This window comes from Engystomops pustulosus, chromosome 4, assembly GCF_040894005.1.
Source record: "Engystomops pustulosus chromosome 4, aEngPut4.maternal, whole genome shotgun sequence".
Lineage (NCBI taxonomy): Eukaryota > Metazoa > Chordata > Amphibia > Anura > Leptodactylidae > Engystomops > Engystomops pustulosus.
In genome coordinates this window covers 40,581,662-40,606,084 of record NC_092414.1, presented here as the reverse complement: position 1 = coordinate 40,606,084, position 24,423 = coordinate 40,581,662, and the positions used below count along the sequence as shown (strand labels likewise).

Below are 24,423 nucleotides of genomic sequence, written 5' to 3'. Positions count from 1 at the left end.
TTGTAATGGTAAAGAACATAAATGTCTGAACAAATAGTGTTAGCAATCAATTGTTAATTAATCATGTAGCTAACTGCCTATTCTGTAAACTGGGGTTCCAAATTGTTGAGGAAATTCTGTAGACAGGCGCCTATTTTCCTTCTCATTATAATTTTAATGGGAGAAGTATAGGTGGTGGCAGCGAGGAAAGTGAGTCCCAGGGCTAAGGGAGTAGAATTTAGCGTAAAGGCGCCATCTTTTGTAGGTGGGTTTTATGTGCTAAATTCTGAGTGAGGTTCTCTAAGAAAGGTGTACACTGTGACATAACTCAAGAGTGGGGGTTTGTCATAGATGTCATAAAAAGCATCCCAGCCACATAGTATTGTGTGACCCTGGAGAGTAGCCTGCTTCCCTCCCATTATCAGCGCTCGCTGGGAGAAGTAAGTACCTGCAGTGAGCCAACGGCAGGAGAGAACACCATACACTTTTAAAAGAAAGTGCTATGCACAGCAGCCACGATCACGTAAATAGCAAAGACCGTATTGAAAGTCAAGCATTCCTGATTCCAATGTGAATCGTTTACACATTGACAGTACCGAAATAGTATTAAAAGTTCAATGCATTGTGCAAAATTTATATTAATATATAAAGCAATCACTACATAGTACTGATGAGTTCTCAGTTCCTTCAGCTATCAAACAACTGTGCAAGGGGGCTATACCATACTTCAGAATAGATTTTTCCATACATGTCATATTTATAATTCCAATGTCCCTGTTCGTCATTCATAAATGCCCAATTGGGAGGAGTTTCTTTCTTTTTTAAGCCAAGTAATACGTGTGGGAGACATATATACAAAAAACAATCACATAACTGCATAGTTCCCTCCCCCTCATTAACATATCCCACAATGTATCTCATACATCAAGAGCAAAATGTACATTTTGATGTATATCATCTCATATAAAGTGCAAGTATATATATATATATATATATATATATATATATACTTACAATACAATTATAAAGTGCCAATGTGGTAAAGTGTGTAATGTGAACCACAACAACTTAGGAAATCAAAAATGACAAATCCATAAGTGTTGTTTTCCATATAAAGTCCACCTAAAAAGGGTTTTTCGGATAACTCAACATTCACCAGGCTTGGTAATACTAAATATGACTTATCGCTTCTATCGGCGACCTGAGCATGCATGGCACTCTAGCTAGGTGAAACGCAGGCTTAATAACAACATGTGTGCATGAGCTAAGGCACAGCATCGCATACTGGCTGTCTAGGCAACCAGTTACGTCACTAGATACAAATAGAGACTAATCACTGGATCTAATAGCTCACCGTGACTATCGCTCCGGATATAAAGCTAGCCCTAAACTAGAGGAAACTGCAAAGAAAGTATCAGGCATATCCATAAAGGCATTTTAATAGCAATATAGGCGGTCCCCAAGTTACAGACAACCCCTAGTTACAAACGGACCTCTGGATGTTGGTAATTTACTGTACTTTAGCCTCAGACTACAATAACCAGCTATAACAGTTATCAAAGGTGTCTGTAATGAAGCTTTATTGTTAATCCTGGTTCTTATGGCAATCCAACATTTAAATCCAATTGTCACAGAGGCCAAAAATTTTTTTTCTGGAGCTACAATTATAAAATATACTTTTCTGACTTGCATACAAATTCAACAAACCTACAGGGAACTGCCTTTATAGTGATCTAATAGACTATGTTACTATGGGCAATAATAATGGGCTTTCCTTAGACTATAAGGTCAACCCCTCTTATATAAGGAGACTAGATCCCCACTGGGCATCCCTAGGGCTTCCATCACCATGTGGATAATGGGGACCACGCAAAGGCAACCTTGTAAGCACACAATATGCACAATGAATAAATTTGAGCAAGTCATAATAATGCTGCACACCACCCATCAAGTGTATGACCAGAATACAATGCTTTTTTGATTACATAGAACCAGTCTGAGTGTCAAATATATTTAACAAAAACAGGGTGCAATGCCCTGAAAAAATAAACAAGCAAGATAAACAGTGAAGATATCATTTAATTGGCTTCATAATTCCTTAATTCTAGAAACCAAACATAAAACATTGTGTAAATGGATGTGTTAATATACTGTATCACAGATTACCCACACCATGTTCTGGAGTAAAAATATATAAGGCAGACAATGAATTACCATCACAACCCTATATGCCACGTAATTTAAAGTATCCATTCTGGACACTGGGTTTAAGGGTCTCCAGAATAAAGATCCATTGTAATTCTCTTTTTAAGAATATGCTCCATCTCCTCCTCTGCATAATGGTGTCACAGGCAGTACCCTACATAAGAACACCCGACTTACAGACAGATACCTCTGTATGTTGGTAATTTACTGTACTTTTGCCTTAGGCTACAATAAACAGCAGTTATTGTAACAATTACAATAAACAACAGTTATCAGAGGTGTTTGAAATTACTCATATATACAAGTATAAGCCGACCCCAGTATAAGCAGAGGTACCTAATTTTAACACAAAAAACTGGAAAAAACTATTGACTCAGGAATAAGCCGAGGGTAGGAAATGACTGCTCAGCCTTCCCCCCAGTATACAGCCAGCCAGTGCATGTCCCCATTATATAGCCTGCAGCCCCTGCCCCCGAATAGATAATCTGCAGCCTCTGCCCCACAGTATACAACCTGTAGGCCCTGCCCCCAGTATATAGCCTGCAGCCTCTGCCCCTGAATATATAATCTGCAGCCTGCAGCCCCCAAGTATATAGCCGTATATAGCCTGCAGCCCCTGCTCCCCAGTATATAGCCTGCAACTCCTTCCTCCAGTATACAGCCTGCAGACCCTGCACCCCTATTATACAGCCAGCAGCCCCCTGTCCCTAGTATACAGCCTGCAGCCCCCTGTCTCTAGTATACAGCCTGCAGCCCCCAGTATACAGCCCCTCATGAGGACTGCCCGGCCTATAAGAAAAAAAAGTGTACTCACCTTCCGACGCCCCCCGGGAGGTCCTCTTCTGCCCATTGATGTTCCGGCTCCTTCTATCCGTGCAATGCCGTCACTCAAGCTGTGACTTTCGCTGCTCGCTGACCTTCTAGTATGTGCGCCGCCATCGGAGCTGGAGCCGGGACATCGATGGACAGAAGAAGACCTCCCGGGAGGGCATCAGAAGGTGAGCACAATTCTTTTAATAGACTCGAGTATAAGCCGAGTTAGGGTTTTTCAGCACATTTTCAGCTTATACAGTATGCTTTATTGTGAATCCTGGTTCTTATAACAATGCAATATTTTTAAAATCCAATTGTCACAGATACTAAAAATATTTGTCTGGGGTTACAATTATAAAATGTACAGTCCAACTTACATACAAATTCAACTTAAGAACAAACCTACAGAACCTATGTTGTACATAACCCTGGGACTGCCTGTATATGATCTATCAACTTGAACTTAAGGTGTTTTTCTCAGAAAGACCTGCTTCAAAATAGTGCTTAGAAACAGGGAGGTTCTGTCTTTTCTAGTGTAGCAGTGTTGATTAAACCTTGTTTTAAATTCCTCAGGATATCCCCAGAGGCAGCCTGCCTGAAAGTCTGCTTGACAGGCGATACGTGTGGGGGGCTATCTTCCCTCTACTCCACAGCAATTGTCACTCGGTAATGTATTAGCTGTCATGGCTTTTGTTATACATGACATGAGGCAGTGTGCTTTGATGCTTATTTTATGCTTGTTCATGTTCTAATATTGCTAGCTTGATTACGTGGTATATATTTCATTACTGTATTATTCTACAGTAATTCTCTAATATTGAACTTGTAAATTGTTGATTATTCATAATCTTTGACATCACTTTGCAATTGATCAAGACTACATATTGGCAGCCAGTTTGCCTCCATCTGATCTATTATAGTGTGAGAATACACATTCAGTATCACATTAATAACTAGCAGCAATAGGTTAGCTTACAAAGACAATGAAAAGACCAGGAGTGTCCAACCATGGTCCCAAGACTCTTTCAAATTTAGCTTTACTCTTACAACTAACAGATTTTTCTAAACAGGTGATGTTGTTCATTTTATTAATATACATTTCCACGGAAGGAGCAATAGGTCTTAACCAATACATGGCCAACAATATATATATTCCCTGTCTCCACTAGACCTAATATACCTACTGTAGGAACTGATCTGTAGGACTATGCCAAACACTCTCGGGATTAGATCTATCACCCCTATCCAAAAACAATCCAATTTGCGGCATTTCCACAACATATGAATTAAATTTGGTGCCCGCCACCCCACACTTAGGGCAGTTATTAGGGCAGATTTACTTACCCGGTCCATTCGCAATCCAGCGGCGTGTTCTCTGCAGTGGATTCGGGTCTTCCGGCGATTCACTAAGGCAGTTCCTCCGACATCCACCAGGTGTCGCTGCTGTGCTGAAGTCCACCGAGGTCCGCCGGAGTCCACAATCCATTGATGGGTGAAGGTAACCGCGTGTCCAGCCACACTTTATTTTTTTTAAATGCGGCGGTTTTTCCGAATCCGTTGGGTTTTCGTTCAGCCACGCCCCCAATTTCCGTCGCGTGCATGCCGGCGCGGATGCGCCAAAATCAAATCGTGTGCGGCAAAATCCCGGGGCAATTCAGGAAAAAGCGGTGCAAATCGGAAATATTCGGGTAACACGTCGGGAAAACGCGAATCGAGCCCTTAGTAAATGACCCACATTGTCTCCCCGTAGTCCTCTCTTGTGCAGCCAGATTGGAGTCCGAGAAACTCTATGAATTAGATACAACTGTGAGAGGGGACCCAGATCTTCAGAGTATATAATACACCATAGATATATAACCTTTATTACCATCTGCAGAGGTAATACTATCTATTAGGGGGTGACTACCTATAATTATAGACATCTCTCTACCTTGGGCGTCCCGGAGAGGAAGATATTGATAAAAGTAATTATGCCCTAAGCCTTGATCTATAGCCCGCTGTAGTGTTTCGAGAAAAATTCTGGCCTATTATGTGCCCCAAATGAGAGACCTAAATAGTTTATGCATTGTCACAGGTGTTCCCGGCTCACCTGTGCCCCTCTCTCTCCGGCAGCTTGCAAAGGTTTAAAGGGCCAGCGCACCGCTGATTGGTGCTGGCCCTTCCAGGATATGGTTAAAAGCCAGCCTCTCCCAGCATTCCCTGCTAGATCTTCATGCTCTGTGCCATTGAGAAAGCTTGTGTCCCTGCCTTGTGCTTGTTTATTAATTTCCTGTTGTGACCACGGTTCCAAGTTTGACTTTGATCCTGTTCCGCCTGCCCTGACCTGTTGCTATGTCCTTGACTCTGATCCCATGCTGCCCTTCCTGACCTCCTGCTTGTCAGTGTACCGATGCCTCAACAACATTCCGCCTGACGTCTGTGTACTTTGTCTTGGCTGCCACCAAAGTGCAGACAAAGTTGCACCTGTGTAACGACCTGATGGTACTATGCCGCAGCAAGTCCAACCTGCTTTGCGGCCAGCTCTGGTGAAAACTGTGTGTCGCTTAGATTCCCGTCCCAGGTGTCGGCTTATGTAATTGTCCGCGGTGGTCCAGAGGGTCCACTACCCCTGGAGCCTGACATGCATATTAGCAAAAACTTTGACTGGGACCCGAATTGGCGTATTGATCTGCCAATCACTGACAGGGGGAATTTACACCAGGCAGCTACCTTTGCCGTAGTCCGCTCCAACAGCGGCTAAACATTAAGGCACACATAATCACTGACCTTTGGGGAAATTCACATACCTAAGTATTTAAATTAATAGCCAATCTGAATTTGTTGGAGTACCAGAAGGTTCTCTTCTACAATAGGATCTAAAGGCATTAAGACCGATTTGCGCAAGTAAAATCAGAGTACTGACCATAAGATACTAATAAATTCATCACCACTGGAATAGAGGAAGCCATATCCTGCAAGAAGAGCAACATATCATCTGCATAAAGCGCTATGCACTTCTTTATCCCCAAATATCTTCTGCCAGTTTAATCGCGTGGGCCTGTAATAGGCCCTATGCCTCCAACTGCTCTACCTTAGCTCCATTCCCTCTGCCACGTACCTCTTCTCTTTTCCCCGAACCCTCTCTTGCGGAGTCAGCATGTACTCCCTTTGCTTAAATTTATCAATGGAAATATGTTTGTGAAACTGGCCCCTAATGAAGGACTTAGGCCATCCCAAAACATAAATCTATTACCTGAGCTGCAGTTATGGCCAATATACTTCCCAACATGCCTAATGAGCATATCTGTAGGGTGTAAAATTTTCAGCCAAAATGGATTAAGCTTCCAAAAGGAACAGCTCCACAGGGGAGTGGTCAACACAGGGGAGTGGTCAGAAACACTTCTCGGAGTGTAAAACTCCCCATCCTGTCATTCCCTGATGCCAGATCTATGCGGGATAAAGAGTTGCAGGAGGAGGAATAGCATGGAATCGCCTAACCTTAGGGTATTTATGCCTCCATACATCCACAAATCTGACCTCCGCTATAACCCTTGTAAAAAGACTGTCAGGGCAATTCTGCAGTATGTTACCTCAATGGTACTTATCATTCTACAGGTTTATGTAATTGTTGACGTCGATCAGGAGTATAGGAAGAATGGGAAACTCTGCCGTCAGCGCCAGTATCTTATTCATCAATAAGATGAAGTATGGTGGCGGGATATACACCACTATCATCAGTAACTCCACCATATTTATTTTACAAAGTATCTCTACATAACGACTCTCTGGGTCCAACACACCGGATACATTGGGACAGGATTTATTTATGAATTAGAATGCTAACTCCTCTAGCATACAGAAGAACAGTGAATGATATGCTGTTCCATTCCTAGAGTGCCCTAGACTAGTTGCAGAGGCAGAAGTAAAATGAGTCTCAGAAAGGCATATCACAGCAGGTTGAAATTGTTTTAGGACTGTTGATAAACATAGTCTCCCAACCCCCTCACATTCCAGCCAACCACTTTAACCCTATGCATCATATTATATTAAAAGAAAATATAATTGTTGCTATACAGTAATAAAGCATATTCTTAAATCCCGTCAAAACAAACATATTCCCCCCAAACCCAACACAGAAACACTTGTGCAATTGGCACAACATGGGAATTAAGGATCGGCTGTCGTCGTGCATATGAGGAGTGGTGTGGCCGCTTAAAAAACATTTACAAAGTACATCAATTCACCCTCCCTGAGTGACCAAGTGTCGTATGAGACAATCAAAAACAGAGAAAAGTTGGATGCGTACAAGGATTCACATAAACAAAAAATTCATTTATTAATACACAAAATACCAATGACAAGACATCAAATATAAAAACACTTAAAACATACACCCCATGGGTGTATAAAGCTTCCAAGGGCAGCAGTCCCTTATACTCCCCATCCACAATCAGTATGTCGCACAGGTAAACAATTGTTAATAGGCAGAATGGTATAAATGATTTAAGAAAACCTCTAGATGGCAACAATACGATAAAGTACTCTGTGCAAAACAAAATTAGTATAGAGTAGGACCTGATCAACCCTCAACCTGCTCATACAATACCCAAGTGAAAGGGAGCCATGCAATGCCTAGTGATGGGAAGAGAACCAGGGAGGCAGGTCAATAGGATGGGGAGTGGAGCAAGCACCACGCGTATCGTCACCAAACTGGTGACTTCCTCAATACAATACTTTATTGTATTGTTGCCATCTAGAGGTTTTCTTATATCATTTATACCATTCTGCCTATTAACAATTGTTTACCTGTGCGATATGCTGATTGTGGATGGGGAGTGTAAGGGACTACTGCCCTTGGAAGCTTTATACACCCATGGTGTGTATGTTTTAAGTGTTTTTATATTTGATGTCTTGTCATTGGTATTTTGTGTATTAATAAATGAATTTTTTGTTTATGTGAATCCTTGTACGCATCAAACTTTTCTCTGTTTTTGATTGTTGCATTAATCATTGGGATGCGTGGATACGTTAATTAATTATACTGTGGCGGTGCCTGCTCTTTTGTTATGTAGTTGCAAGTGTCGTATGAGGTTATTAACATTATTATAGACAGTCCAGTCTGGGAAAAATTGAGATTCACCATCTATCCGCAAATCCTCCTTCTCCCGAGCTTTATGTAGAATAATGGCCCGAGGGTGAAAGGGCACCCTATGAGCACGTTCCACTGCAAACAATGGGGTTAATGCCTCTCTCCAAAGACCAACAACAGCCATCCTTCAAAGTATTCACCTGCATTGTGCCCCTCAGCTCTGTCTGGTACTCCAATGAGGTGAAATGTTGTTCCTCTGCAGCCTGTTCTCCATATCATCCATCTTGGCTAGTAGATTGGCCACCCCTTTTTGCATTTGGTAAACATCTCTCTTAACTGGTGGGAACTGATCCTCCACTTCACCCATCCTGCCTTCCAGGGCTCCTGTCCTATCAGCTACTTTCTGAACATTATGATGCATTGTATTTAAATCCTCTTGCATGCTGCCCACCATCATAGTAAATGAGCTCAGCAGGAGTTACAGCAGACTGTAGAGACCCAGGGGCATAAGCTTGCCCAGCAGCTGTTGCAGGAGCTAGGGACATTGCAGCATCCTCCATGAAGCTAGCACCTCGTGGGGGCCAAGGTGTATCAGGTGCTTTCGACCTCGTGGTGGCCGCCATGTTGGAATGAGGCTGCGGGAGGGACAGCCAGACCTGACTCTCCTCACCTCCCCAGTTGGCCACTGCAGCTTCAGCTGCTCTCTAGCCCGTCAGAGCATGGGTGTACCTCTCCAGGTGGGATGCCACTTCCACCGGACTAACCCCACTTCTGTGTCCCACATGTTGAGGCATCGGTACAGTATCCTCCTATACCTCCTTCTGGCACTTTTTGGAGCTTCCGCCAGCCATCGCCCTATTATAGGCAGCAGGGACGGCTTTCAGGTTAGTTCATGGTATAGGATAAAGTTAAAGGAAACCTACCACTTAGTATGGCAGGGGTAAGCTGTAAGTACCGAGCACCAGCTCAGGGTGAGCTGGTGCCGGTACTTACTTTCGTTAGTGTTAAAACCGCGGTATCGCGGTTTTAACACTTTTTAAACATTAGGGCAGAAGGGGCTTCGGCGCTACGCGCGACCGTGCGCGCGCAACATCTCCGCTATTTCCTATGGAGGCGCGCGCACGATCGTGCGCACGCAGCGCCGAAGTGTCTTCTGCCCTAAAGTTTAAAAAGTGTTAAAACCGCGATACCGCGGTTTTAACACTAACGAAAGTAAGTACCGGCACCAGCTCACCCTGAGCTGGTGCTCGGTACTTACAGCTTACCCCTGCCATACTAAGTGGTAGGTTCCTTTAACGGCCATGCTACGGAGGTCCTCAGTGTGTGACTGCTTACATCTCCAGCCAACCCACTGCCCCATTTTTAAGTGTTTTTAACTATGTATTGTCTATATGTAATGCAATAATAAAATCATTTTGGTTGATATGCGCATCTGCTTGTGCATGGTTTATAAATGTATCAATAGTGTTGAGAAAAACATGAAAATAGCTCTTATTCAGTGCCTGTCCACAAGAGGAAGATGTCGTCTATGTACCTCCACCACTACAGACAGTGTCTGAAGTATATGGAGACCTGAAGTAAATAGAACCCTTAACACCTTGTCAAGAAATGTCGCTAAATTAGAAAAAATGGACCCACTCCCAGAGACAATGAGCCTCCCAGGCAGAGACCACAAAGATTTATGTATCTTGGGTAATACGTATAAAACCGGGGTAGTTGGATATTCAACTGTGAGGAATTTATGAAAATAATTGTCTATGACTTCATTAAGTAAAGCATTATCAAGGATTAATTCTAAACTCAAATTTGCCTTGGCAAGCAAAATTAAAGAGGACCTGTCACCCTGAAGAACGGCACCAGGAGCTGCTGACCACAACAAACTAAAACAAACTCAGCAGTGTTACACCTCCGATAACGCTAACTAACACTGCTGCACTGTACACTACAAACGCTGGACCGCTCTCAAAGCATATTCTTGAGGGGGTGGGATTAGGGGCGGTGACTGCCGCATGGCACGCGGTAGTCACCGCTGGCCTATGGAGTGACCGGGGTGGTCTGGGGAAGCGAAAGCTCCTCGGAACGCCCCCTCGTGAATGCGCCGGACTGCTTTGAGAGCATTTGTATTGTAAAGCGCAGCAGTGTCAGTTAGCGTTATTGGAGGTATTTAGCACTAGGAGCTGCTTGAGTTTTTCAGGGTGAGAGGTCTTCCGTTAGTGTATCATTGATGATGCTTTACATAAAGTCATAGACAATGATTTACATAAATACCTCACAGTTTAACATCCAACTACCCTGGTTTTATACGCATTACCTAAGATATATAAATTTATGAGGTCTCCACCAGGAAGGCCTATTGTCTCGAGATCTATCTACTTCAGGTCTATCATACATTCAAGACACCACTAATTTAATCAACAAACTAAATTAAGTAGACATTAGATCTGATTAGAATTTATATTTGGTTTCCTTTGATATGACATCTTTATACACCTCAAATTGATCATTCGAGGGGACTACATCAGTTAACATCAAAAGAATTCACATCTAGAACCACACAATTAATTATTGATTCATTGGTACTTGGTTTTGAAGGACCACTATTTTCTTTTAGGGGATGAGTTTTATTTACTCCTGGGAAACCATGGGAGACAGCGTCTATGTTTCCACACACTTCAGACACTGTCCGTGGTGGTAGAGGTACATAGACAGCGTCTTCTTCTTGTAGACACTGAAGAAGACCTAATGGATTTTCATGTTTTTCTTCTTTTTGATGATGTAGCTATCAAACTTACAGTAGTTTATTCTATGATTGAACTACAATTCCTGGATGTCCAGATAATACAGAAATATGGGGTGTTGGAGACTGACCGTAATACTTTGTTGAGGTATGAAAGCCTCCATCCAGGCGGTATGGTTAAATCCTTAACTTGTAGCCAACCCATGCGACAACAGACATTTTCCACAATTGTAAACTGGAAACAGATGAATAAAGGGTCTAGCTTTACATGTAACAATGTTGAGTATCAGATAAAGCATTGGGCACATTTACTTAGAAAGTCGGAAAATGCACTAAAAGTGCTATTTCTGTCTATAATGCTGCATGCAGCGATTCACTAAGATTGTGTGCCAGAAATCATGAATCTGCCACTTCCCCGCACTGGGCTGACAGAGTTCAGCATCTTTTTTTGTGGTGCACCTTTAACATACGGTGTGTGACACAATTTGCAAGTTAAATACGGCGCTTGGTCTGAATCAGAAACACCAGGTTCTAGTTGATAGATCATATACCACCATTCAGAGAAGAGGAGACAGGGAGCGTATTCTTAAAAAAAAGGAGAATTACAATGGATCTTTATTCTGGACACCCTTAAACCCAGTGGTCTGAATGTAGAATTTAAATTAAGTGGCATATAGGGTTGTGATGGTAGCAGCTTTCATTGTCTGTCCTGTATAATCTTACTCCAGAACATTGTGTGGGTAAATTGTGATACAGTATATTAAAGGGTTTTTCCCAAGAACACAAGTTAGGCCCTATCCACACATACCTTTGTCAGACCCCTCGTCGCTCCATCAGAGTAGTGGAGCAGACGGCAGAAAAAGACCATCCTGCTCCATTAATCTCTACGGAGCTGATGTAAATTACTGAGCCCCACGCTTGGCTATCTCACTTATTACTTGGCTTGAAAAAGAGCTGAAATGTTTCTGTAGATTGTGTTATGGAATAAAGAGGACCACTAATATTTTTCACTTGAATTCTATGGAGTGCTGCCTTCTCTCCATACATATTATTGAGAACCTATAGTACAGCCCTATAACACATGACCCTACCATTGTGCCTTGTGGTATGCGATATCATGCATGTGTTGCTTCCCCGCTAAGGTCGGGGGTCACCATCTTTTTAGTGGTGCATGTAAGTGTTTGGGCTTGCAACACAATTTGAATGTTAAATCCCGCTCAGTCTGAATCAGTCGGATTGTACTCCCCACAATTTGTGTCCCATGGAAGCCAGCGACAAAAAAGGATGCATCACATTCCCTGTACAGACACTTGTTAAATACCTGTCCAAGCCGTGTAATACCCCAAAAAGGTGAAGTCTGACAAAAGTGAGCAGCGAGACCTTTAGTACATGAGCCCCTTCATTTCAAAATCCACATATTAAGATTAAGACTTTCTGTGGTAGAATATCTACTCAATGCTACCAGATCACTGGAAAGCAAGTAGATAATTACCTTTAAATGTAATTTTTGGTCATAACCACAGGTACCTTTGGCTCCCAAAAGAGAGGGGTTCTCCCTGATTGCAACATTTTCTCGTTTATGAATGGCATTAGGAGATGCCACGCTTATTATGTATGTAGGAATTCTCACAATAAAATTCAGGAACATTTGAAACTTTTGACAGAATGGAACACAAGGCTTTACTTCACCCACATAATTGAGTTTCAAACTCTATTTTAGACTGGAGCCTATTTTAAGTCATCCTTAAGGTATCCAACCATTAAATTACCCTTCCACTTACTCCTCTATTCCATCTACTGTTTTCAACTCTTTTCAGTTATTACCCATCTCTCTGCAAATTCAGTTTATAATATTAATTATGTAAAGCAATAAATAACCTGCCCCCTCACAGCTACTCATCACATCACAGTCTCATTATTCCTGCCACACTTTTTTCATACTCTAGAACCTACAACTTTGATAAATCACACTCTTTACAACCTATGAAAGCTAGAAAAGCATGCTGATAAAGCACTACTACAAGTGTGCAGACTACAATAACCAGGCTGCTTCTAATACATTACCAAATGAGAAGTCTCTGTCTTGCCTTCTGTATGATTTCTCCTTCAGACTCATTAGTGCAATTTGAAAAGTTGATGTTAGAACGAAGGCTGCCATGGATAACAAATATAAAAAGATTGCCACTGTAGCAGTGCCTGGATCTATGAGTAAGTGCCCCTGGTTTATCTTGCTTGATTTTGATGGCAGATTTCCTTTAACCTAGTACTTAGGTAATTTGATTAATTGAGGTAAAAGTGCTGCCCTCTATTAGGGTGGATAGTTAGAAGTAGAAATGTTAAAGGGTTTTTTGAGTTATAAATATTTTGGTATTGGGCTTCATTATGTAATCAGTTTAGGTTAAACATTAGTCACCACACTTAATTAGCTGATCTCATTCAACTCCAGCACCAAAACCAACAAAACTAACAGAGCCACAGCTCTGTTCTCTGAGCAGTGGCCAAACCCATTTACTGCAGTACAGTTTCTATTTACTTGTACCAGTTTTCTGGAGTATAGTAGAAAGTAAAACTAGGATTAAAAAGATTAGAATATTCAAATTCTAGCAGGATGTGCCTTGAAGTTTCCACGCTTAAGTTGCCTAACTTAAAGACAGCCGATAGTAATTGTGGGCCAAAGTGCTTTGCTGAAAAACGTCACATTTTTCGTGGCTTTTTTCATGATGCTGTGCTGTACATTGTTTTTGGCCAAAAATGCTGTGGCCAGATGTCTAGAGTGAAATATAAAACGAACTACAAAGTATTCCAGCTTTTTTGGACCATTTAAATTTTCAGTAGTAATTTTTATAATGCTTTGGGTATGGTCTTTTTTTCCTATATGCTTCTCTACAAAATTAAAAAAAACCTCTTATACAAATGTATAAAATATTAGGTTTATTAATCTATTTAGGTATTTTCAGGAGAGAAAAAACTTGTCAGTGCAGATTTTTATTTTAAATGTGCCAGGATTTTCTTAGGGAAAACAAATACATAGCATACATACTAATAACAAACATTGGGGAATTCACGAAAGTCTTTGCAACAATTTTCTCAAAATTCATTGAAGAACCTAATGCAAAAATGTTATTGCCCTTTCACTCTCATCTTGTGGAACGACAGATGACCATATTTGCCATAATTGATGCCAGAAACTAGGGCAATAGTGCAAATCTACCACAGCCCACTGCTGATATAGATTACTTGTTCGGTGCCTGCGGGTGCCAGATGACCAAAGAAGTGTTAAATCAAGAGGATGTAAATGAGAATGCACAAAAATACCTTATAACCTCTACATTCAGGAAATACCATCTTAGATAATCACTGTGATCTGCCTCTGCCAGTGAGTTGCATTTCACGTGTGTTAAAATGGAACCTAAGTAGTCACTGCAAGTGGAGACTAAGCATTAAAATGGGATTTAAAATGGAGAGTATCACTTTTTTAAAAATATACAGGCGGTCCCCTACTTAAGAACACCCGACTTACAGACGACCCCTAGTTAAATACAGACCCACTGTGATCTCTGGTAAAGTTCTCTGAATGCTTTACTATAGTCCCAGACTAGTCAGCTGTAAGGTGTCTATAATGAAGCTTTATTGATAATCCTTGGTCCAATTACACCAAACAATTGTCACTGGGGCAAAAGAAAATTTTGTCTGTATCTACAATAATACAATATACAGTTTCGACTTACATACAAATTCAACTTAAGAACAAACCTGTGGAACCTATCTTGTACGTAACCCAGGGACTGCCTGTACTCTGAAACCTATGACTCCAACAAGCAATAAATGCTTGTCTCAATAAATTCTGCTTATATTTTTTTAAAAGCTAAGATTTAAGATCACACACAGCTCTTCTACAGGCCACTAGCCCCAAACAACTGCTAAAATAAAACAAGAAAAAACACACATATCTGTCCAATCTGGAAAAAATGCTCTAAAAATGCCTTGTGTGAATCCACTCTTTAAAGTATGGTTCTAATAGACACCATGTACAATTTATTACTTTAGAAAACTGCATGTTTCAACTGTATAAATGCCAATAACTTCCAATGTTTTAAAGCTGCTATAGTAAAAGATCAGATTTTAGCAAGTGCTTTCTAGGCATTACGCCAGATTTCATCTGATTCACTGAAAGGAATAAGAAAAAAATCCTGATGAATGTCCTGTTCTGCATTACCAAAGGGGTACCTTTAGGCAAAGACTACAATATACAATCTAAAGCCAGAAAGCCTAGATCAATCTTTAAACAATCAAATTTCCAAACCACATTTTATCCAGAAATCAATATGCTTGCACTTTATTATGTTTATTCCCCATGTTGCAATACGCTTACTGGCAGCTTGAAGAGTATAAAGTTTCAAAGAATTCCCAACTTATTATACGATCTGTGCGCTGTTTTAACAAAGTGTTTCGAATGCCACTTAGAAAATCAGTGCTTAAATTACAGCCACTGATGGGTAATACAGCATCGCTCAGCCCCAGCAATCTGGCAAATGTCATATCTAGTCTTACTCATACATTTTTCCACTTATTTTGCACATTACGGTACACACTTAAATCTCAGATGTCATTAACAAGACAAGTCCAACACGTTCCAACTGAGGCTTTCTCACAGCATGACACCATACAGCTCCAGAGGACAGGAAAGTCTATTTTTGAACGGCAGGTGTACATAGCACTTCGCTGGCACCTCCGTCTCTTATTTCCTAACTTCTTTGCAAAAGAAAGAAAAAAGTCATCCTGCTTGAATGCAGAGAAAAGGCACATTAGGGAGAACATGAGGGGAGTCATAGTGTTTTCAAGCACCATAACTGTCCTAAATCTGAAAGAGGGTTATTTCAGGGGTTTAAAGAACATTAAAGGTAAAGCTTGAATTAAGTCATCTCCCACCCCTGTCTGTAAAATATACAGATGTGTCACTTGAAAGTGTGAGGGCTTCTACCTGACCCTGCCAACATCCACTAGTTCAAACAGAGGGTGTGTACCCTGTTAACATTCACGTGTACTTCCCTAGTAGAAAGAGAGGGGGAAAACGACTGCTAATGCCAACAAAATCTTTAAAACATTTGAAGGCATTTTTTTCGATGACTGGAATGTTGCTGCACTATAAATACAGTGTTTTTTTCTTAACTCTTCTTCCTGAATGTGCTTACATTTACTTTCAAGTCAACTTTCTTCTGTGGTCACATAATTAAAATCAATTTAGGGAAAAATCTCCTTTGGAAAGAAAAAAAAACGGAAAAGGGAGTAGTCTTTCCCTGGCAAGAGAAATGTGGATTTTTTAGCAAGTTCCTTAGGAAGCATTTTTTTTTCTTTTAAGCACAAAATGAACTGTTCCCAAATCAATAGGCGGCTGTGGTTGACCAGACCTAAGTTCTCTCACAAAATACTGACAATGGAGAGACAGCTAGGATTTGTATATGAATGAGATGGGACCTCAGTCACCTACCTGTACCCCAAAGCACGAGAGGAGGACGTGTAGACATCTGCAGGAGACAAAGCAAGAATGACACAGTCAAAACTCTGTCATACTGAGCTGTTACATACCCACAGAAGAATTTGACATCTCTTACAGGCAAGTGCCGAGAGAGATAACGGAGTACATCGCTGGGGATATGAGCGGCTGCAGCCCAGTTTGTGAATGGCTTCTCTTGTGCACAGGACCGCTCAGTGATCTAGTAGATTCCAGGGGATCCCGGCTCGCGTCGAGATGAGGTGATAAGTTCACTTGCTCGCTGTGCTGGAGACTGACTCACAGGCATTAGCTCCTCTCCGGGCTCCTCTGTCCCCCCTCCTTTTACATACCCTCTCGCTCACAGACACTCACACCCTCCGTTTGTAGAGAAGTGAAGGTGCTGGGACGGGAGCTGTCACTAACCTCCGGATGCAGGGAGGAAAGCCTGAACAAAGAATGCAGCAAGTTCATTCAGTGCGTAGGAGCGCAACTTGTTAAGATGGCGCTTGCCGTGAGATCACGGTATCTGTTCATCCTTTTTTTTAATCGGGCGTCCGTTTCTCGGGTCTGTCAGACGTTTCTTGGAAAGAAGCATGTGTCATGTAGGCGTCAGAGGTCACAGACGCTTCACCTGAACGCCTCCTGGATGCAGGGAGCCTTTCTCACCTCAGACTGACCTTGTCCATATCTTTAGGTCCAGAAAGTTTCCACTTTGGAGCTAACATACCTTGTAAATGCAGGCCTGAGGAGAGTAGTTGTAGAAAACCCAGCTTAGGGACTAGTGCCTGTCATGTAAAGAGAGAAATTCCCACACAAAGGCTGCTATTTACCAAGAAAAGAAAAGCCAGTCTGGTGCTTAATCACTTCTAAATATCTTCAATGCATTTGAGGCAGTTCGTCATTCCTGGTCCAGACCAGTGAAATAAAAACAAAAGTTCAAATTTCTAACATAAGGGATGAATCATCTGGAGAAAGTGCTCCGCTTAACAAGGGCTGGGAGCTGGTACGCCTCAGCTAAGAAACAAGAGAGGGAAACATTCGCTTTTCTCTCGACAACAATCATTTGTCGCCATTCATTATCTTAGTGAAGCCAAATAACATCAGAAGGTTTACATCGTTACCTAAGATTTTCCTTTACAGACCCATAGAGATTTTGGTGGTGTTCTGCACTGATCAGAGGACCTTTAATGGTCTGGCATGTGAATAAGTTATGTTAAATTGCTAATCAAATAACATTTCGCTTCAGGTCCAGTGCATTACATTGGAAAGTGCTGGAAATGTTGTAATTGTTGCTATAAACACAAAGATTGGGCCACAATCACATACATACAAAGATGGAAATCATTCCATGCATTGTAAGATGATTCTGCCCTAACTGCTGTGCCTTTCAATGTAGAATTCCCCTCAGGAATTTGTTAGGGTTAGCGAAGAGCTTCATTGGTGAAAGTAAAATTTATACTTACTATACATGGAAACCACTAGAATTGCACTCACCCGTGCATACGTAGACAAGAATGTTTTTGATGGACCTAATCTGAAAAAAATCTGATGCAAAATGGTTAAGACATAGCTAGGCTTTTTCACCTAGAGCAAAGATTCAGTTTTGTGTCCCTATCCCCATGTGTAAATCCGTAAACATCCTGTCCCCAAATAATGTAAAATGGTGGAATAAGCCAATCATAGGCATTTGTCTGTCCCAACAAAAATACCCCCTTCTTTTATTATGGCATTTTGTTTCCATTTATTTTTATTCTATTTCAGCTATCATCACATCCAACAATCTGAGAGTTTGCTCTCCAAAGCTTATAGGACACCTGTCATCAGGTCTGTGTCACTTGTCCTCTCACTACTACCTTTTGGAACAGCTCACAAGGATCCCATCACAGCCGTAATCTAGTTATTTCATACATTAATCATTATAAAATCATCTATTCTTTATTATGTAAATGAGGCTTGTCACATGGTCAGAGAAAGTGATGTCACCCATGTTACCCCTCCCCTCTCCTCCCCCTGATCATGTCTGTGTGTAATGTATAGTAAAGCATTGCTAGTGTGTGTGCTGCATCTGCTGACATGCTGCATCCACCTAATACACATGTGGGAGACATAGACACCAGCTACACAAGTACCTGACATGTTCTGCTATACAAATGGCTGCCTGGAGCTGTTGTATCTCTCCTATACACACACATAGGCAGCAGGGGCCGCCAGCACCAGGAAGCACATGGAGGAGCCATTACACCATTATACCTCACACCATTATACAGGCTGTCAGTCATGCACTGGGGGTGTGGCTGTGCCTCCCACTCATGAATAAGCTTAACAGCTTGAATATGCTAATGCCTCATTGGACATCTCACAGGTCATTTGCATACAGCTTTAGGACTTCATTGCTTTTACAGGCATGTAGAGGGAAAAAGATGTATATATATTTAGTTTAGGGGGTTAATTTGCCTGACTGGTTCTCTTTAAATAAAAACATCCTAACTTATAGGCCCATCTACTTATGCTGCGGCTCACACTCTTCTTACTGATCTTTCTTTAGGACCTGCACTGGTTATGTGTCCATGTATTGGGTTTTCCCCCAGTTTAACAATAAAAGTAAATAAACAAACTAATATATAAATGGCATAAAATAAAGCCTCGTTCATCACTAAAAGTGCTAAATATATTTTTATATATTGGCAAGTTTTATTGAGAAAAATCTGAGCATAATCTACACATGGTCTTTAACAGGGAAAATTAATTTATATAATGATGCAATTCTTACAAAAAGTTATATTTGGCTTTCAGGTGAAATTTATGGAAAATGGTACAGTAATATCTTGTAAAAGTAGGGCATTTAAGTAGAAGCATGCAATGGTTTTGATTTATTAAGCGCTACGGAATTTGATCCTGCCATATAAATAAACATGATTATTATTATTTATTATTATTATGGTGATTTCCTCATCTTTAATGAAAAAAGAGCCTAAAACAGTGTTGGGTATACCACCACAAAAATGTAAATATCTCTTGTCATGTGATCCTGAGCATCAATTACACCTTGACAACAATGTGGCACATTTACTAAGGGCTTTGCGCTGGTTTTATGACAGACTTTGCACGTTCTTTTAGGTATAAACGACTTGCACAGGTATTTAGGAAGTGCCTGCACCACTATTGTGTCACACGCGACCCTTTTGTGGCACAGCTGGACTAGCCACCATGCGCTCAGGGGGCGCTCAGTCGGACCAAGCACCATATTTAACATGCAAAGCTTGTTGCATGCACTCTACCCCATTTTATTCAATGCGCCTGCTCTACTTTAGCATTTTACTTGAGTTACCCTATCCAGCTCAGTGGGGATGCATGCGAAACACATTGCACTTAGAAAAGATAGACCACGGTCATCAGTCTTTTTTTCATGCATGTTGCATGCCGTGAAAAACGCAGTAAAAATTTAACAAATATGCACATGAAAAACTGACACACTGAACAAACTCTGACAGAGAAATGATGCTGTCAGAGAACTTCAATGCCCTTCCATGAGTTTGTAGAAGTTTTGCATCAAAAAGCATAAGAATTATAAACCCGATAAAACCCATATATTTTCTAAAAGGAGACACGTGTCATTTTTTCTAAATTTGGGGGTGCTTCTATTATTGTAGATGACTCAAGTGATGAAGTCTAATGCTGACTTTCCTGTGTAGTGAAAGTGACTCTCACCTTGTCTCATAGTAATACAGATATACAAGATGTCCATAGTTCAAAAAACAATATGTTATCATAAAATAATACTATGGGTATACAGACAAGTACCCAGGTTATGTACAAGATAGGTTCCTAAGGTTTGTGCTTAAGTTGAATTTGTAAGTCAGAACTGTATATTTTATAATTGCAGCTCCACACAATTTTTTGTCACAGTGACAATTATATTTTCAACATTTTTTTCTGTAATGGGAAGAAGGATTATCAATAAAACCTCATTACAGACACCTTACAGCTGATCATTGCAGCCTGGAAGTAAAGTAAAGTATCCAGAAAGCTTCACAGTGGACACACTGGACAGAGGGGTCTGCCTGTAACTAGGGGTCATCTGTAAGTCGGGTGTCCTTTAGTAGGGGACCGCCTGTAGTGTCTCCTGTTCATCTCCCTTTTGTGCCTGCAACCAATTTCAAAATTGTATTGTTTATAAACATATGCACTGTAATAAAATGTGGGTTGGGATGCACTACCTTTGCCAGTTATGTGTTAAGGTGAAATCACCTTTGCCTTATAAGATAATGGGGCTCATTTACTAAGGGTCCCAATCACGCACTTTTGGCGCGCTTCCTGAATATCTCCGATTTGTGCCGAATTGTCCCAGGATTTTGGCGCTCACGATCAGATTGTGGGCATCGGCGCCGGCTTTCACACGACAGAAATAGGGGCCGTGGCGGTCGGAAAACCCGACAGATTCAGAAAAACAGCGGAATTTAAAAAAAAAATTGTGACGCAAGAATAGCACTCACATAGACCAGGACGAAAAAGGTGAACTCCGGCGGACCTCGGCGCAGCAGCAACACCTGGTGGATATCAGGGGCACGACCTTAGTGAATCCCGGCAGACCCGAATCCTCATTGGAGAATGCGCCGTTGGATCGCGACTGGACCGGGTAAGTAAATGTGCCCCAATGACTAGGCACCTGATCCGTAGAACAATTGTCCCCACCCCCCTCTGTCCCATCAATAGAAAACGTTAATTGATTTTCTCTGTCCCTTGAATAGAATTGTTAATTGATGCATACTTTGTGGCCCCAAATCCCTTTGGGAGCAACACATGAGAATGATTGCAGCTGTCTAGGACAGCACGAATCATCAGTAGAAGGGGCCACATCTGGTGGCATCAAGCCACCTCCCAGAGAGCTCCGATTGACCGATCTGTACCCTCTGTGCATCCATTGCTGGATCAGGTTTACCACCTGTTTGTGGATAACTTTTATTCCAGTGTTCCAATCCCTCAGTCCCAGAGGTAATGTAGGGTGCAGCAGTGTAAGGCCTCCCTGGATCCCTTGTTAGGCAGCCACTTATAAAGGAGGACATCAAGTCACTCAACAATCAAAACATAGTGCTGGACCAATGGAATGTCCTTGTTCTGACCACAATTCATGGGGGACCAGCACCCTCACCCCTATATGAGGTACCACCACAGTTGCTTTGAGAAACCTGGCATCTGCACGAAAGAGTGCTTCTGGATATACCGTACCAAAATTTTAGTTGGTCCCGAGGTATATTCCAGAGCCTTAGAAGCAACGCATTTACAATTTAAGTCCAACCTTTGTTGCGAATTTATTTTGGTAAAATAAATTAATGTAACAACAATTAGGTCAAATTGCTCACTTTACCCCTTGATTATTTCCTTGGGATGTGTAGTTTGCAAACTGGGGGTAACTTTTTGGTTTTATTTTTTATGGTTTCTAATTAGCACATTCTTTGTAATTCTCTGTAAGTTATTTGTAATCCTTTGTAAGTTCCTCCTCCAATACATATGGTTCTTTATCATTCCGGAGCCCTGCTGTATTTTTTGGCTATTGTTTAGGAATACATGTTGGGTCTTTCTCACGTCAAACATGGATTCTTCTTCAGAGAGCTGACATTTCACATTGGCATAAACTGGGCATCACATAACGGGCACCAAGTTTGATGTGGAAGCCATTAAAACAACCCAAAATTTTGCCGGACACAGCTCGTTTGCTAAGGGGACGATGTATGGAGGCAGTAAGGTTATAGTAGTAGATTAAAGTTGCTGCAGTTAAAACGATGTTAGTTGGATCTTGGGATGGAGCTGGCAGTCCGCTGCCAGGCGAGCTTTCGCCTTTCCAAACCCCTGCCTCTCGGCTCCTCCCCATCCAAAATGGACCTGGGGTCCCGAGGCGAATCATTTTCAAAGCAGGCGAGGTCATTTGAATACTTCATCTACGAATAATGGAATAGCATTGCGGTCTCTACCAGCCTATAGGGCAGCATCTCCAGGCTCAGTAATTTGGAGATGTGGATGTTGAGGGCTTGGGCCTGTGGGTGGGTGGAACTGTATTTCCTCTTGCGCTCCAGCGTCTGGGGTATACACAGCTGAACGCTGCGCATGGAAACATTGGTGGACGCTTTGGAGGATTGTGGAGGCAAAGGTGTGGTGTTTGAGCGGGAGGTGTTTGTGCCAGGGTTCTGCTGACTAGCAGAAGCAGCAAATGACACTGGGGAAGGAGCAGTGGTGTGCCTGGCCAGAGGTGAATGGCCTTGGTTCCATTGAGCGGGGTGTTTAGCATTCATATGCCTGTGCATACTGGTGGTGGTCAAGCTAGTAGTGGTGGAACCCCTGCTGATCCTGGTGTGGCACAGGTTGCACATCACAGTCCGTCGGTCATCTGCTGTTTCTTAAAAGAACCTCCAGAAAATCAAGCCCTCGCCACGGGAGCTTCACTAGGTGAAACATTTGGCGCTGATGCACCAGCTCTGGCCCTGCCTCTCTGTCTGGCCCCACCACTGCCTCTTCCAACCTGTTCTCGTATAGGACTCGCCTCCATATCACAGGCACTGTCTTCACCTATCAACCCAGCTTGGGTCTGTCACCTCATCATCCTCCGATCCCTCAGTCTGCTCCCCCCTCTGACTTCCTGCCCTGACAACAACTTCACCACTGTCTGACAACCGTGTCTCCTCATCGTCCGACACCTCTTTACAAACTTCTTCCACTACGTCAACAATGTCATCATGACCCACAGACTGCGACTTCTGGAAAACCTGGGCATCGGGAAAGAGCTCAGCAGCAACCTGACAAGTGGTTTGGGACTCTGGGAAGGGTCCAGAAAACAGTTCCTTAGAGTATGCCGGCTCAAATGCCAAATTTTCCTGGGAGGGGGCAGACTGGGGGGAAGGAGGTTGAGGTGGAGGAGTACTCACTTGGGTAACATGGGTGGACTGCGTGGAAGACTGACAATTAGTTGAAACATTGTCCGCAATCCACGACATCACCTGTTTGCACTGTTCTGGCCTCAACAGTGCTCTACCACGAGTCCCAGTAACTTGAGACATGAAGCTCTGTGGCGTTCTCCTGCTCCCTCATCAGCAGGTGGTGTCTCACCCCGCCCAGGACCACAGCCTCTGACCCCTGCAGTAATTGGATACCCACTCCCTTGTCCTCTACCCCTAGCCCTCGGGTTCAACATTTTCAAAATTAAAGTCTATTTTATAGACAAACAGAAATATAAACTGTAATTTTTTTTTGTGTTTTTTTATGGTTTTTTTTCGTGTTTGTTTTTTATTTAATAGAACAAAACGTGCAGAAGAAATGATAGAGCAACCACAGAAGATGATTGCTATGGCTAGTTTCTAACCTACACTGACAGCACACAAAAGGATTTTGTGCTGTGACTGAGTCTTTCACTTTAACTTTTGAAAAACGCTAATTTAGTCCTAACAAGGGCTGTTGGGTTCTTGGAGAATCACTCGTGCCTAACAGTAAGGTTCTTTTAGAATCACTCCTGCCTAACAGTAATCTACTAGAACACCGCCAAAAATCTAAACGCCGCGAGATGCCATTTTCTCGAGCTGGCGTATGCTTGCTCATCTCTAATCCTAACACATGAAGGATTTCTGTCAAATTTGGCTACTAAAAGGCAAAAATCTTGTTTCCCCTCTACTGCGTACACATACAACATTTTGCAAGCACATGCAATCTACACTTGTTTCATCTTTTATCCATTTTTGGCTCAGGGGTAACAGTGACTTTTTTAGGAAAATTTGCACCTTTTTCTTGTTTTGGGGCCTACTTTGATCTTACACCTGTAGGGGCAAATACACATATTACATATAAATTCTTAAAGGGTGTTCTTTTCCTCTGTTTTGGTACCACTAGGGCTCTCCAAATGCATACTGACACATGAAAACTTTTTCAGCCATATTTGTCCTCCAAAAACTTAGCACTGTTTCCCTTCAATTGCGCCCATACAGAAGTGCACAGTGAGAAAATGGGTATTGGCATACTCTTGAGGAATTGCACTAAACATAGTGAAATGCAGTTACCTTTTTAACACATTTTAGTGTTCAATGAATATATTGTTAAATAAAATTACATTTCCGTACTTTCAGTTTAATTTATTTTTCACCCTCA

At 41.9% G+C, this 24,423-nt stretch overlaps 1 protein-coding gene across 1 annotated transcript in view; it reads right to left on the bottom strand.

Moving 5' to 3' along the window:
- FGF18 (fibroblast growth factor 18) overlaps nucleotides 1-17,197 on the bottom strand; it is a 171,516-nt gene extending 154,319 nt beyond the window's left edge. The window contains exons 1-2 of the mRNA XM_072145775.1: nucleotides 16,415-17,197; nucleotides 16,291-16,327 (exon numbers count right to left, since the gene is read on the bottom strand). Of these exons, the coding sequence (XP_072001876.1) occupies nucleotides 16,291-16,327; nucleotides 16,415-16,446 (69 nt within the window). The 5' untranslated portion in view covers nucleotides 16,447-17,197. The remainder of the gene's footprint in view (nucleotides 1-16,290; nucleotides 16,328-16,414) is intronic.
- Between the last annotated feature and the right edge of the window lie 7,226 nt (nucleotides 17,198-24,423).